Source organism: Ictidomys tridecemlineatus, chromosome 10 (assembly GCF_052094955.1).
Source record: "Ictidomys tridecemlineatus isolate mIctTri1 chromosome 10, mIctTri1.hap1, whole genome shotgun sequence".
In the NCBI taxonomy this organism is placed as follows: Eukaryota; Metazoa; Chordata; class Mammalia; order Rodentia; family Sciuridae; genus Ictidomys; species Ictidomys tridecemlineatus.
In genome coordinates, this window is record NC_135486.1 from 60,449,609 (window position 1) to 60,465,017 (window position 15,409).

Below are 15,409 nucleotides of genomic sequence, written 5' to 3' on the forward strand. Positions count from 1 at the left end.
TTGTAGGTTTTCTGGTGTCTTAAATGTTTTCTTAGGATAAATTTCTAGGAATAAAGTGCTTGGGATAAAGAGCTGTTGATGTTCGTTTTTCTTAAATATTCTTCCTCTTGCTTGTTTGCTGCTGATCTCAGCATTTAGAGTCACGGAACATTTTGGTCAAAAAGAAACATGGAGAGGGCAAGTGTGAGGCTTGTTTGAGACCTTCCTGTGTTGTTCAGGCATTGTGTCGCTCAGGGACATGAGGAGTGGAGTTGCTCCTTCCTGGTGTAGAGGTGGGCTCCAGACAACAGCAACTCAAAGGAGTCTTTGCTGAGTACCTACTGTGTTCGAGGGCACAGAGTCAAGTGTGGAAATGTTCAGGAAGTGAGATGTGAGGAATCAGTTTGCTCTTCCTAAGCACTGGGTGGCCTGGTTGTCTTTTTTCCCAGAGCTGGGCTGCAGCTGGATTTCTGCTGTCTCCCCTCGTTGATGGCCTGGGGCGTGCACAGGGCAGTGTGTGGACAGTGCTTATCACTGTTGACCATCTTCCTGGAAGCCCATTCAGCTCTCAGGAGAGGGTGGTGTGTCACCCCAAACTATATGCATCTGAAATGGCCACCCTGCAGCCCAGAAGGAGGTCTGGAGGGGACCTGGGAGTCCTGTCTTGGAAACTAAAGGAAAAAAGTTTCTGGGAGCAACCCAGAGGGCTGTGTTGGATACTGCACTTATAGTCAACTTCTGCCACCTAGTGGCCAAGTCTGAGAAGCTCTTTTCTCTTTCTTTTCAAAATAAATAAGTGAAAAAGTATTTTGATATGTGCAAAGCTGTTGTCTGTCAACCCACGTTTTCTTTAACCAATGTTAAGAGCAGAACCGCAGGGCACCATGAGGGAGTAGAAGCCAGGAGAATCAGCAGCCAGAGGCGGGTTGGGCGGTACCAGAGCATCCTCTGGCCTTCCAGTCCCCCGCCACCCTGCAGAAGGTCTTCCTACTATGTGAATTTTATTGCTGTGTATTTATGATGCTCTTATGTGTATTTTAAGTTTCTGTTAGGACTATGAATGGGCGTGTTGGAGGGACTACCTTCTGGCAATTAGGGCAAAGAGCATGAAATGTGAATGTGAAAAAAGTTCAAAGGGAAGTGGGGCAGGCCTGAATGGAAGCTCAGACTCAAGGGCTGACCAGCAGCTCTACCATATTTCCAACCCTGATTAGCATGGACTTGGACCAATAGTGCTGACCTACGTGCTATGGGAACCCCTGGACTAGCTCTCTCAAGTGCTGTCAGGTCTCTTCACTCCTGTGACAGTGCTTCCTATTCTCACACTGGAGTGAATCCTGCTGCTTTCCCTCTGGCCTTCCTCCCATGCATCTCACTCCTCAGATTTGTGAGGAGACAAGACCCTGCATGGAATGTGGCGGTGAGCTGCTGGGTCTGTCACAACAAGCAGGCGTGGCCCTCCACCTGGACCTGCAACCCCAAAGCTGCCACGTGCCACTCGACAGCAGTGGATCAGAATCTGGCTTTACTGGCTTGTCCAGCCCCCACCCGCCAACAGAAGCCGGCTTTCCTCTCAAGCTCCAGTTCCAACGCCAGCCATCTCCTTGCTTGAAGTACGTTGCACAAGGGCAACCAGCTCCGAGCACTGCTTCACTGGTGGGGCCTGGCCCAGCCCTTCTGGGACGCAGAGATGGGGGGGTGGGGGACAGTGATCCTGGAGTCGCAGCCCCTGCGTCGTTGTGGTCTATGTGACCCACAAGAACCAGGTGGCCAGGCTTCATCCTGGGTGCAGTCCCCAGGGCTGCCACGCAGGAGCTTGCAGAGCACACGGCTGGAGGAGCAGACTTTCTCTGTCACAGTCTGGAGGCAGAAGTCCAAGGTCAAAGTAGGGCAGTGTGGGCTTCCTCCATCTGTGTCCTCACGTGGTGGTCCTCTGTGTGCGCCTGACTCCTGACCTACCTTTGAAGCCAGTCATGCTGGACTAGGGTCCACCCTAACGACCTCATTTCATCTTAAGCCCTAATTAAAGATACCATCTCTGAGATACCAGGGCTTCCGTGTATGAACACAGAGCAGCCTGCAGGGCCAGGTTGGGAGCAGAAGGGACAGTAACCTCTGACGTGCAGAAGTACGCGGTTTGGGGCTACATGTGGGAAGCCCCTGGTGTGATGTTGGGCATGCAGTGGACGCTCAGTGAACAAGATGCTAATTCTACCTTAGTTTGGATTTTAAGCAACAGACCCCTGAAGCCATGGGGTCCTATAACAGAATTTCGGGATTTTCTAAGACAGCTCAAGATGCCACTCAGCCAGCACTTACCTCACTGGACCTCAGGGGTCCACAGGGCGTCTTCGCATGGAGGCCGGTTTCCCCACGGCCTTAGTCCGTGTTTGCCGGAGGACGGTGCAGCCAGGGAGGGAAGCCCCAGCCACAGGCAGGCTCCAGGACTTCAGTTCTTACCATGGCTTTAACTTGCTTCCAGGACCTGCCGCTCCGTGAATTCATCTAGTTAAAAGAGAAGTGTCCTTCCAGTGCCTGTCCATCTCAGTGGCCCTTGGCGGGGCTGCTGGGCGGCTCTTCTCTCCTGCCCCCTGAGGGAGGAGTCTGGCAGACCTCCGGTGCCTGCACTCCCAGGTGCCCCCCCCCCCCCCCCCCCCCCCGCTGTGGCCCTTCCTCACATGCAAGCCCTGCTCTCCACACGCCTCCCCTGCGACAGTCCTTCCTGGGCCTCTCACCTAGTTGGGCCCTGCTTGCTGATTGAACCTCTGTCCCCTGTCCCTATGGGAATGTTCCCTCCCAGGGACAATCTGCTGAGGTTCCTTTGCTCGGTTTGGATGCATGCAGCTCCCCCGAGTGGGCAGCCCTGGGTACTGGACACTAGCCACTCCCAGCTCTCAGTGGCTGCATCCCTACCTGCTGCTCCCTTGGCAGCCAGAGCCAACAGTTCCCAAACTCTCCCTTGACTCCACTCCTCTCTAGCATGCTCTGGCAGCCAGCCGCCCGTGGTGTCACCAGCCCCTATGGTTGCTCTCAGGGTGCAGCCACAGTGATGCCAGCTCACTGTGTGGCAGCTGGGCCTGCTGGAGATGGACACCAGGCCTGTGAGACATGGCTGGTCACTGGAGGCCTCACTAGGCCTTGTTCTGTGGCACAACGAAACTGGTGTGCAGGCATCTCTGACAGGGAAAGGAGAGGCTGGTAGATACAGAAGAAGGTGGCTCATGTGCTCAATGTCCTGCAGCTGACCGAGGACTCTGCTTAGTCACGGGGTGGGAAGGGCTCCTTGCAGACAGAACTGGGGATGCCGAGGGGCTGCAGTGGACAGGGTCCTCCAGAGAGGCTGCAGGTAGGGTCATGGAGGAAGACCTGGACAGCAGCTGCCACGGTGGAGGCCCCTGTCTCTGAGCAGTGGGGGCGTCTGCTGTGACTGAGGCTGTGAGTGGCGAGAGCTGCCAAAGGAAGAAGAAAGCGGGGGGGGGGGTACATCGTGGGGCTCTCTGGGTCCTTCTCACTCTGCAGATCCTTGGGTTGAGCTCAGATGTTTGTTGGATGCTGTGCATGCCCTCTGAGCACCTGAACATTTTTGATCTACTGGAGTCCCACGAGAAGTGGCCCCTGCAAGCCATTCCCCTTTGTCGTCCTGCTTCGTAATGCCTGCAGGCTTTCTTCTTGCTCTCTCCTCTTTTGAAAGTGTTTTTGTCCAGTTTTCATTCCTTTGCTCTGGGTCATCACAGTTTCTGTGAACTCTGCCAGTTTCCCAGCCATCTCTGGCCTGTGCTTCCCTCTTGGGTGCAGAGGTCCAGAACCTGCCCCCAGCTGGACATGGGGCTTAGGATTGCAGTCAGAGGCTGGTGGGAGGCCTCCTGGGGGCCTTCGTCCCTCTGTCCCGCTTCCCTCCATCCCTCCCATCTTTCCCTTGTTCTGCTCCCTGCTCCCACCCCTTAGAGGTTGCAGAACCCTAGTCCAAGGCTTTGATCTCATTCCACCTTCTCTCCCTCCCAAGGCTTCAGCCCTCATATCAGCACAGACAACTCCCGCCTTCCTCCTGAGCACCAGCCGTCTTCTCTGTGTCTGGCTAGACATCTCCACCACAACGCCTTGACTCAGCCTAACTCTTGGGTGCCCTCGTTTCTTCCTCCTCCTGTGGACCCCTCCCCTTCCTCCTGCCTCCCGCCTGTGCTGCTTTCTCTGTTGCCTTCCTTTTCCACAAGGCAATTCTTCCCCAAATGCTTGGCTGCATGGATCACTTCTGCTCTTCTGGGAGGCCCTCCCTGGCCTGCCCTGCCACCCTGGAGGCTGCGCTGCTCTTCCTGTGATGGGCTTTCTGTGCAGGTGTAGCAGGTGTGAGGTTCCCTCCCACCAGCAGCTGGGCCTGCTCTCACAGCCCCTTTCCTGGGAAGCTCTCCCTCCCCTCTCCCCCCTTTTAGGGAGTTTCTGTAGCTGCCTGAGTCCACCATGCGTTTCTGCCTCCCCTGAACCCCCAATCGCTTTTCTATGTGTCTGTGTGTTCTCCAAGGAGCTAGGATGCCTGTGGGCAGACGCACATCTTGTCAGGGTGCAGGGAGCTGCCCAGCAGTCCCGCCCTGCGGGAGGCCTTGGCCACATCCTGCGCACGCTGGCTCAGGGATGACTGCTCTGCACCTGGTTTCTTCTGTTATAAACCCGAGTGATTCCTTCCTGCTTTCTCGATGGTGATTGTAATAATCAAAAGGACTCAGGTATGAGAAAATGCCTTGGGATCCTAAGGATATAGGAATGTTGGCCACTGCTGATTCTCAGCAGCCCCACTGCTGGTCCACCATGCCTCTCTTCTGTTCTAGACAAGCAGGTCTAATTCAGACGTCCCGACTGAAGCCTCACTTGGATGTACTTGCAGACGGGTGTCGCCCCTTAAACCCCAGGACAGAAGACAGCAGCCGGGCTCGGTGAGCTGGCTCCGCCTTCTGGCTGCTCAGATGATGGGTACCCGAAGAGCAGGTCCTGGCCATCTGTCACAGCGTCCGGCTCCTGCTCAAGGACACAGCCCGGCTTCTCAGCTTACAGCATGTGTCTCACCCGTGGAGCAAGCTCAAGGCTCAGAGGTGCATGACGCAGGGCGATTCTCTCCAGCACGTGGCTCTGTGAGAGCAGCTTAGCCTGTGCATTTTCTGTCACCGTTGGCCCTGGAGGAAGCAGACATCCCTCCTCTGCTCACTCTGATGGCCACTGCTGCCACTGGCCATGTCAGGGAGGGCTCTTCTCCACCTGGCAGACACACTCTCATGGCTTTCCGTGTCCCGTTCGGGAGTTCCTCTTAGTTTCCCTGAAGCTGGGGTTAGAAAGAGCTTGCTGACCTGTTTACAGCTGCCCTCAGGTACAGGGCTTGATGGCTCTTGGGATGACTCCTCGGTTTGTGCACGTTGGCCCTCACTGCTGTGAAGTCCACAGCCTGAGAATTAAAAACATGAGGGTGGCAGAATGTGGTTCCTGAGCCATGTCACTGTGGCATACCTGCCCAGTGGCTCCTCACATATTCCATTTCACATGGGCAATGTCATTTATCCAAGCAGCTGGTGATTGGTGCTTTTTCATTATCAGACTGTATATTTTTAGAGTGGTTTTGGAAAGGATGGAGTTCCCATATACTCCTTTCCTGATCACAGTTCTTTTATTGCTAGCATCTTGATTGGTGTAGCATATTTTACAACGGATAAGCTAATACCGATGCATTGTTATAAACTGAAACCCATAGTTTGCATCAGGGTTCACCCTGGTGTGGCATATTCTGAGTTTTGGAGGGGCATCCAGTCATGTGTCCACCGTTACTATGCTACTAGGTGTACTGACTGAATAAGCCCCATGCTCCATCTGTTCACCCTACTCCCTTCTCCTCCTGCCAGCCTGTGTGTTGCTGTATCCATTATGACACCTGGCACTGGCTGTGCCCCAAGGGTGGTAATGATACGTATACCTGTTGTTGGGTGGGCTGGTTGGCAGCAACAGCCACTGAGAAGGTGCAGCCACCAATTTAAGGTTGATCAGTGCACAACTCTGTGCTCAGGAGTGGATGGCAAAGCAGATCAGGGTGCTCTGGGTCAGCTCCGCGTGAGCAGGAAGGAGGACAGCTTCTGACAGCGACCGTGGGGAGGGTGGTGACCCAGTCTGATCTTCTGTTTCGCTCCTTCCAGGGCCCTGGAAGGGGCAGGCATTGTGCTCCTGGCATGGGCAGGAGGCGAAGCTGAGACTCTTGGGATTGCGTCTCTGATGGGCATGGGCTTCTGCGAGTGGCAATCTGGGCAGGGTGGCTCCAGGCAGGTGCCAAGAGGTGCGAAGCCTCCTTCCAAGCTGCTCTCCTGGGGGCCACTCTTGGAAGGCTGTTAAGGAAAGCGTGTGCTTTTGGATGTTAGAAGGACTTTCTCTGAAGAACAGGTGGAGATGGGACAGAGGAGTAGGGCCCGGTGTCCCTAAGGGGTTCTTTTTACTCTTCCATCGTTGATGGTGGTGGCTGCCCCAAATGCCTCACCTAGGTGGAGTCTACAACAGATGTCCAGCGGCTTCTCGAGATATCAGCTTCAGGGACCCTGCCCCTCTGCAGTCGCTCAGCTGTCCTCAGCCAGGTCCACAGGAGCCCTTCCCTCCCCACTACTAAGCAAAAAGTTTGCAACTAGCCTCTGCACACTTCATGTAGGAGCCGCCCCTTTTCCTCCCTGAGTCTCCCCTGCCTTTCTGTGGGCAGTCTGTGTCCTGTGTCCTTTACTCGGCAGTGCAGGTTGTCATGGTCTTCCTCTGATCAATTGTATTTCTCCTGTCGTGATCCCCATCTCAAGCAGAGCAGGCTGAGCTGACGACCCTGACGCTGCAGCACTGGAAGCGGGCAGCAGCCGGAGAGTAGCAAGGAGCTGTGGAGAGCTGCAGGGCACTGATGCAGCTGTGGGAGCTGCAGGCTGTGGCTGCCAGGATGGCCCTGAGGAGGGCTGCCACTCTAGGAGCCCAGAGCCACGGCATTTATAGCCCAGAGCTGCTAACACTAAGGAGCTCCCTCTGTCCATCTGTGGTTTCTACTGTGAGTGGAAGAGGTAATGCTGGTGTCACCAAGTGGTCATGAAAGGTGGCTACCAGCCAGAGGTCAGCAATGGTGAGGGCTGTCGGGTGCTGGGAGCTGCTGGGTACTGCTGGCTTCTGGCAGATCTACAGAGAGCCGTGGGTGAGCTGCTAGCTCTGGCTGCCAGGGGAGCTGCGAGGGCAGCTGATGCTGAGAGCTGAGCACTGAGAGCTGAGAGCTGAGAGCTGGGAGCTGGGAGCTGAGAGCTGAGCGCTGAGTGCTGAGAGCTGAGAGCTGCTGGTGCTGGAGCTCAGAGCTGCTGACCTCAGAGAGCTGCTGTCTGCCTATTGGATGTTTCTATCTGAGTTCAGCAGAAGAACCTTCCCGATGACGCTTCCAGCACAGGGCAGAAAACCTGGTGGGTAAAGCAATAGCTTCTAAAGCTGCCACCCAGCTGTGATGTGTCAGCTCAGCCCACATTTCATTACCTAAGCCAGTCCATGGCTGTTCCTGGCTTTAAAGGGGCTGAAGGTTGTCCCCGTGTGTGCCTGCATCAGGGGGCTGGAGGTATGTGAATGCCACTGTGACCACTGTGGGTCAGTACTGTTCCCAACTGTGTTCCAGTTTCAGCCTCTCAAAGTCTAAATCCAAAATCCACAAACCATGTGTGCAGGTTTGTTCCTCAAAGGCCGGTGAACACCACCATCATGTAAAGGCTGGTGACATGGGCTTCTGTCACCTCTGTGCTTCATGAGGAGAGGCCTCTGGGATCTGGGCTTGAGTGCCTCACTAGCTGGGCACCGAGCCCACTGGAAGGCTTGTCCAGCTCACCAAGGAAGCCTCCCAGGGCCAAGGCCCAACAAGAAAGAAAAACCAAACAAAACCCCCAAACATGACAAAGTAGTGTTTAAAAAAAAAAAAAAAAAAAATATATATATATATATATATATATACTTTTTTAGTTTTAGATGGACACAATACTTTTATTTTATGTGTTTATTCTTATGTGGTGCTGAGGATTGAACACAGTGCCTCACAGGCTAGGCAAGTGCTCTACCCCTGAGCCATAACCCCGGCCTCAAAAGTAGAGGGTTTTTGAAAAAGCAAAATTCACTCCTTGAGGGGCGTGTCCTTTAATCTGCTATCACATCATTATAGTCGACTGAGGATAAAAAGCCTTTTCCTTATTAAATGATAGTGATGGTAATGGGTGGATTTTTGTTTGTTTTTAGAAACTGGGTATTGAACCCAGAGGCAGTCTATATCTGAATTACATTCCAGCCCTTTTATTTTTTTAATTTTGAGACCGGATCTTGCTAGGTTGCTAAGTCAGCCTAGAACTTGTGATCCTCTTGCCTCAGACTCCCAAATCACTGGGATTGCCGGTATATGCCACTGTGTCTGGCTTTGGTGAAATTTAAAAAAATAATGAATTGGCAAACTAAAAATGTTAATGATATTGAATATCTGACTTTAGCTTTTCTTAAAATCGCATCAACCAGTCAGGAAGTCTAGCAGTCTAAAGGCCATTCTTCTGGTTTCCCCTTTGTTTTCAAAGAAGGAAACTGGGGGAAAAGGTCCACCCCACATGTGCACATTTAACTGGAGAAAGATTCTTTAGTTGATTTTGGATTAGAATCTCAAATAGGCCTCGTGGCATGGATATTTCCCTCTAGGACAGCCTTAGAGAGGCCTGCCCAGTGATAGTACTTGCCAGAGAGGACAAACAACGTACTTCGCTCCCTGAGCTTCATGGGGAACGAAGCCACCAGGATTCTGTGTGTGGGTGCACATCAGGCATTTGTAACCGGCTGACTCAGGACCTGGGGCTGTGGTCCTTTCAAGAGCCCTCTCTGGCCCGGCATGGTGGCACATGCCTGTAATCCCAGAGGCTCAGGAGGCTGAGGCAGGAGGATCACAAGTTCAAAGCCAGCTTCAGCAAAATCGAGGTGCTAAGTAACTAGGTGAGATCCTGTCCTTAAATAAAATACAAAATAGGGCTGGGGAAGTGGCTTAGCAGTTGAGGGACCCTGAATTCAACCCCTGGCATCTCCCCCCCAAAAAAGAGACCCCTCTCTAGAGCCATCAGCACTGCTTCCTGAAAGTCAATGAACTGCCTTCTGTGGGGACACAACCTTGTCCAGTGGGGACGTTCCAGCCTCCTTCCTGAGAGTCGCACTGTGCCTTTTTTGAGGGGAGGTCCCTTTCTTCTTAGGAACACAGGTGGGTCAGGAACCCAGATGCCAGTGGAGAGAGGGCTCATGGGACAGTGAGAGGCCTGTTGAAAAGTCAAGGATCAGAGAAGGAAGGTGTGTGGGGGTTCTAATGACAACAGGGTTGCGGGGGTGGTTTGTGCTGGTGCACATGGGACAAAGAATGATCTGGTGAGGGTCTCAGGAGCCACTCCAGGTGGGGACAGTGAGCTGCGTGGTGCTGCCTCTGAGGGGGGAGGTGAGACACGGCTGAGGGCTGTGCAGTGGGACGGGCGTCTCTCCGTGGACATCAGAGCGAATGTCCACACCAAACCTCTGCCAGAGCAGAGCTGAGAGTGGCAAGGAGGCCCAGAGTCTGAGCAGGGGGAGACTCAGTGGGACTGGCTGTCCCTACTGCATGTGTACCCAAGGCAGAACAGCTAGAAGCCACCACTGAGTCCTGGGTCTCCGCCCAGTAGAATCCAGTGCTTAAATTCTGGCCTCAGTCGTTTTGATCAGTGAAGCAGAGCCAATTGCTGGGGGGTCAGCGTGCCCTCACGGGGAGCCTGCGCCGGCCTCCTGCGTTCCTCACTGGGACAGCTTGGACGACATGTGCTGTGTGAGGAAGGCCACTCGCACGTCCAGGGCTGTTATCTGATGGGCTGGCAGCTGACCAACTTCCTGCTTCCCGGCATTGACGAATGAGAGTCTCGTGTTGTCTGTTATTTCCTGACTTAAGACAGGTTTCTTTTCCCCAATTCATTCAAGTTTATTTTTTAAGGAAAAGATCTCCTTTAGACAACTAACTTCCCAGAATTGTCCCAGCCTGTTATTGTTCCCAAGAGTTGTTCCTACTTCACTCCAGCCGTGGAGCCTGGCGGGAATGCTCCTACCCTGTCCCTGTCCCTGCCCTGCGCAGACTGCAGACCTTTGAGCAGTGAACCTGCCACCTGTTGAGGAGCAGGATCCCAGGTCAGCACATTCCTCCCAGCCAGCCTCTGGCCTCAATGAGGTGACAGTTTACACCCGGCCACATAGGGCGTGACTCTCACACTCACCTGCTCTCTTCCCACCTGCAGCTGGGACCAAACTAGGGGAAGAGTGTGTGTGTGTATTTTGTATGTGTGTGGGGTATGCATGGTGTGCAATATGATATGGTGTGTGTGTGTGGTGTGCATGGTGCATGATATGATGTGTGGGGTGTGTGTGGTGTGCATGGTGCATGATATGATGTGTGGGGTATGTGTGGTGTGCATGGTGTGCAATATGATGTGGTGTGTGTGTGGTGTGTATGGTATGTAATATGATATGTGGTATGTGTGCATGTTTGTTTGTGGTGTGCATGGTGCATGATATGATGTGTCAGGTGTGTGTGTGGTGTGCATGGTGTGTGATATGCTGTGTGGTGTGTGCATGGGGTTCGTGTGCGTGTGTGTGTGGCATGTGTAGTGAGTGTGGTGCGTGATATGATGTGTGGGGTGTGTGTGTGGTGTGCATGGTGTGTGATATGATGTGTGGTGTGTGTGCATGTTTGTGAGTGTGATGTGCATGGTGTGTGATGTGTGGTGTGTGTGTGTGTGTGTGGTGTGTGCATGGTGCATGATATGATGTGCGTGTGGGTGGGTGTGTGGTGTGCATGGTGTGCAATATGATGTGGTGTGTGTGTGTGGTGTGCCTGGTGTGTGATATGATACGTGGAGTGTGATATGATGTGCTGTGTGTGTGTGGTGCCCAAGGAGATGTAGCAGCATGAGTGGCCAGGTGCCCAGTGGCATGTTCTGCTGTGTGAAGGAAGAGTAGACTTGTGGGCAGTGGTCAGCCTGCTGATTTCATCTGGGGGAACAGGTGCCATGGTGGCTAGGAAGCTGCATGCCACAATAGCTCCCCTGGTTGCAATCCCTGCTGTGGCCCTTGCTGTGTGGGAGAGAAAGTTCTAGTCCTGTGAGCCTCCATTGCCTGTCTGAAGATGGGTGTAAAATCAGGCTGCTGTAAAGGAACTGATAAGCTTCACTGGTGTAGGACAGTGTCTGACAGGTAGGAGGAGCTCAGCAGGTTTGAGTTATTACTAGTGAACTTAAAGAGCTTCCTCTATTCCCAAATGCAAAGTTGAAATGCCCCGACCTGGTCAAAGAGTTTGACATTTTATCTCCTCCGAGCTCCTGGCTCCTTGCTGCAGATCCATACCTCTAGCGTGGAATGTTGCATGTAATATGATCTCAGATGTGTGGAGTTTCTGCTCAGCACACTGAAGACTGCTGGAGATGCAGAGGCTCCAGGCTGTGACCTCAGATTGTACTGACACCCTTGGCCACCCCATTTCTGCTCCCACTAAGACAAGGAAGAGTTTCCCAATTTGTTAGTTCAGCTTTTTTTCATTGCTGTGACTGAGACACCTGACCAGAACAACTCAGAGGAGGAAAAGTTCATATTGAGCTCAGAGCTTCAGAAGTCTCGGAGCTTCAGAGGTATCAGTCCGTAGACAGTGACTCCATCACTCTGGGCCCAGGTGAGGCAGAGCATCTGGCTGAAGGGCATGGTGGGGGATGATGTGCAGCTCATGGTGGCCAGGAAGCAGAGGGAGGAGGAGAGCCAGGGGACAAGGATAATCCCCAAGGCACCCCTAGAGACCTGCCTTCAGGGACCACTGGGTACAGTAGTCCTCTCAAATTATTATTCCACAGGGTGGATTGATTAGGTCACAGCTACCAAGACCTGATCATTTCACCTGTTGGGGGACACCCCATAGCCAAACCATAACACCACTCATTTAAATTAAAAATATTGAAGATCATCCCTCATTAATTGCTCTCAGCTACCCTCTCAGTGGGTGCCTTTACATGTCTCAGCCTCCAGAACTTAAACCCTAGCAGAGGAAACAAGAAGGGTGTCTTCTTTTCTCACAACTGTCCGGATTCACGGTGCCTAATCCTCACCATGACATTTAGAGCAGACACGTTTCAGGATGACCTCATAGTGGACCTTGCCCTATATTCAGAGGTGGTTTCCTGACCTCTGTGCTTGTCCTACATCCCTTGGTCAAACCCCTTACCCCAGATGGTGTAAGACATGGGCTCCAACCTAATCTGGACCAGACAAGATCTTGTTCCCAGGGATTTGGAATTAGCTACAAGTGGCTCTCAGCGACTGGATGGCATCTTTCCTTCAGTTCAGTGGCATCACCGAGTCCCTGGGGAAGGCAGGCCAGGGTACCACCAGTCTATGGAGAGAGGAAGCAGGCATCTTGCTAGGGGTCACCAGGGCTCATCGTAAGTCACTGTACTCTATCCACGTCCACTCCTCACTCCTGGACCCGAGACTCCCGCCTGTAGGAGGGGCAAGGGCACATTGGATGCTGGCTCTGAGCACCTGGACCAGCCTTGCCAGTACTATGAGGGGACCTCAGGAATTCGCTCGACCTTACGTGGATTTCAGGATAAAGGGAACTTCTGTGGACAAGGCATTCTGTAAGTTCCTGTGTTTCCACAGAGACAGCGTGTGATGGAGGACAGAGGGGCATTCCAGGATGTGATTCTAGCGAGCACCTGGTGCTGCCCATCTATGGTGGATGCAGTCCAGCAGAATCAGCCTGTCTCTAGGCGGCTGACTGACCATCCTGGGGCATGGTGCCATATTGGATATATGGAGACACTGCTGTTGGCACTTGGGCACTCAGAGGTGGCCATAGCCAGGCTGGACTTGGTGAGTAGATGTCTGCTGCTGAGCCCATGAGCAGACTCCTTCCTTGCCACCATGGCCACTTTGTTCAGGAGCCCATTGGGCAGTGACAGGAAAGAGGCTGGGGAAAGAGGCTGGTTGGTATCCACAGAACATGTCATCCTATCACTTGATTATAAACTGCTCTGCTGAAGCCACCCTTTCGTGAGCATTCACACAGGACACAAGTACCTTCCCTTTTTCGATGCATGCTGAGAGGGCTATCCACATATTTCCTCCTCAGATCTGTTGGCCCTGATTTTCCAGTCATGCTCCCTTCCAATACTGAACATTTAGCCAAATGTCTAGCCAAACCAGTGGGCACAGCCCTTGGGTCAGTACCTAGTTACACACTGATATGGGATGTTTCTCACAATCCTCTGGGGCGGAGGGACACAATCTCCAGCAGGCTCCCTGCTAGAGAATTGTGCCCCCCGCCCCAGAGGATTGTGCTTCATTGCTATTCTTTCAGGGGGTCAGAGAGGGACAACAGGGCTGCAGCTGGAGAGCCTGAATATCCTGCAGAACCATCTGAAAACCAGTCCTCTACCACCAAGCTACATTCCCACCGCTTTTTATTTTCTTTTTTAAAAAAATTGAGATAGGGTCTTGCTAAGTTGCTTGGCTGTTCTCAAACTTGTGATTCTTCTGCCTGGACCTCATGAGTCACAGGGGTTATAGGCATGTGGCCCTGTGCTTGACAGATTTTTCTTTTTCTTTTTTTTTTTTCCATGGGTCAAATAGATGAATTGAATAGGATTTGGTGAGTGTCATCATTCCTGCATTCTTTAAGCTCCTGGTAGTGGTTTAATCTCCTCAAGCCCTCATGGAATGTGGGATAATTTTTGGCTATTTTCCCAGCTAGAGACACTTGTAGTGGCTTCCAATGGGTCTCCTTCCACAATAATTTTTTGTCCACAGGTCTGGGAAGCTATGGGAGCATTGCATTAGTTTCTGGGTATAGCTACTTCAGTTCTGGAACTGAGGTATCAACCATAGGTTGTGTACAGTGATCCATGGACCCTTCATGGGATGGACTAGAGGGCACCTGGCCTCCATAAGCCCCTACTTTGACTGGTTGTCCAGTGACATTTTGGTCTCCTGGATTTGGTGGCAGTTCAGAGCCAGTGTGTAGGAATATTTGGAGAACTGTCAAGGACGCTGGGTGACACATTTATTTCTCACAGCTGTGAAAGGCGAGTGTGTGGGGCCCATCCAGGACAGGTGAGCTGGTCTTACGTGAGATATCCGCCCTGACATTTCAGTCTCCTGAAGCCTCAGATCCCTTGTTCTAGAGTGGACCGGGCAGCTCTGACATTTCAATGTCATCTAGTGTGTGCCACCTCTTGGTCCCTGTTTCAGTTAACCAACCAAAGTTAGAGCCCTTTCCAGCCCTGCCCGTTGCCCCCTGAGTCCAGAATCTCCCCCTAGTGGTCTCAATCACCACATTGAGCCTGATCCAACTGCGCCCACACCCGGTAACCACCGGCATGCCAGGCCAGTGTATCCAGTTCTAACAAGTCCCTCTCATTCTCCCAAAAGGTGTTCCTGACCTCCTGACCCTGAGCACCTGCAGCAGCATGGTTTGTGCCATGCCTCTGGCCTTGGCCAACACTAAGGCATGTTATTTAGTTCTCAATGTTCATGGTGCCTGCTGCCCAGAGTTGAGCTCCTCAGGGGAGGAACTCTGTCACTTCCTGAACCCATTGTCCTGTAACAAGTGCATTCTCCAACTGCCAAAAGGAAGGGGTGAAGGCGCTAACCAGTGCCCAGGAGCTTGGCATGGATCACAGCCCAGTGCTGCCAGAGATTCAAAAGTCGGAGTTGCATTTCACTTCAGAATAGCTGCTCCACTCTCCCCTCTCTGCCTTCTGTCGCCTTCCCTGCATCCATCCCTGGCCCCTCACAAACCAGGCTTCTGGAGGCCTCCCCACCTTCATTCCTGGGGCACCGATCCCTCCTGCTGCACTTCCCCAGAAATTGGCGAGAGTGAAGAGCAAACTTCCTAAAGTCCCACCCGCGCCAGCCCCGTGCCTGGGCGTGCGCGCGCGTGCCAGGGGCCACAGATGGAAAGGAAACTGCCGGCCTCGCAGAGGAGGAGGAAGGAGCCTCCCCTGCGGCGTCAGCCCCCTGCCCACTTCCCGTCCTACGGCTCCCTCCCTCCCTCGGCGCGGCTGGAGCGGCGGGCCCTGGGTATGCCGGGCGCGGCTGGAGCGGCGGGCCCTGGGTATGCCGGGCGCGGGTCTCCAGGGCGCGGCTGGCGGCATCGGGAGCCATGGCGCAGGTAGGCACCTGGGATCCGGCGTGGGGAGCGCGCTGCCCTCGAAGTCCTGAAGCCTGGGAGTGAGTGTGGTCGCAACTCGGGCCCAGCGGGCGCCTTTTGAGGGGAGGGAAACCGAGGCAGGGCGCCTGTTGCGCGGGGCGAGGGCAGGGCGGGCCTCTGGCTGCAGGCACAGCGCGGACCTGCAGTCCCTGCCCCAGAGTGCGGTGACTGGGGTCCCGA

The 15,409-nt window shown here is 53.5% G+C and overlaps 1 protein-coding gene across 1 annotated transcript in view; it reads left to right on the top strand.

Annotated features, from left to right (window-relative positions):
- The first annotated feature begins 14,690 nt into the window (after positions 1 to 14,690).
- Positions 14,691 to 15,409, top strand: part of Disc1 (DISC1 scaffold protein) — a 188,725-nt gene continuing 188,006 nt past the window's right edge. Inside the window, exon 1 of the mRNA XM_078023053.1 lies at positions 14,691 to 15,190. Within this exon, the coding sequence (XP_077879179.1) occupies positions 15,136 to 15,190 (55 nt within the window). The 5' untranslated portion in view covers positions 14,691 to 15,135. The remainder of the gene's footprint in view (positions 15,191 to 15,409) is intronic.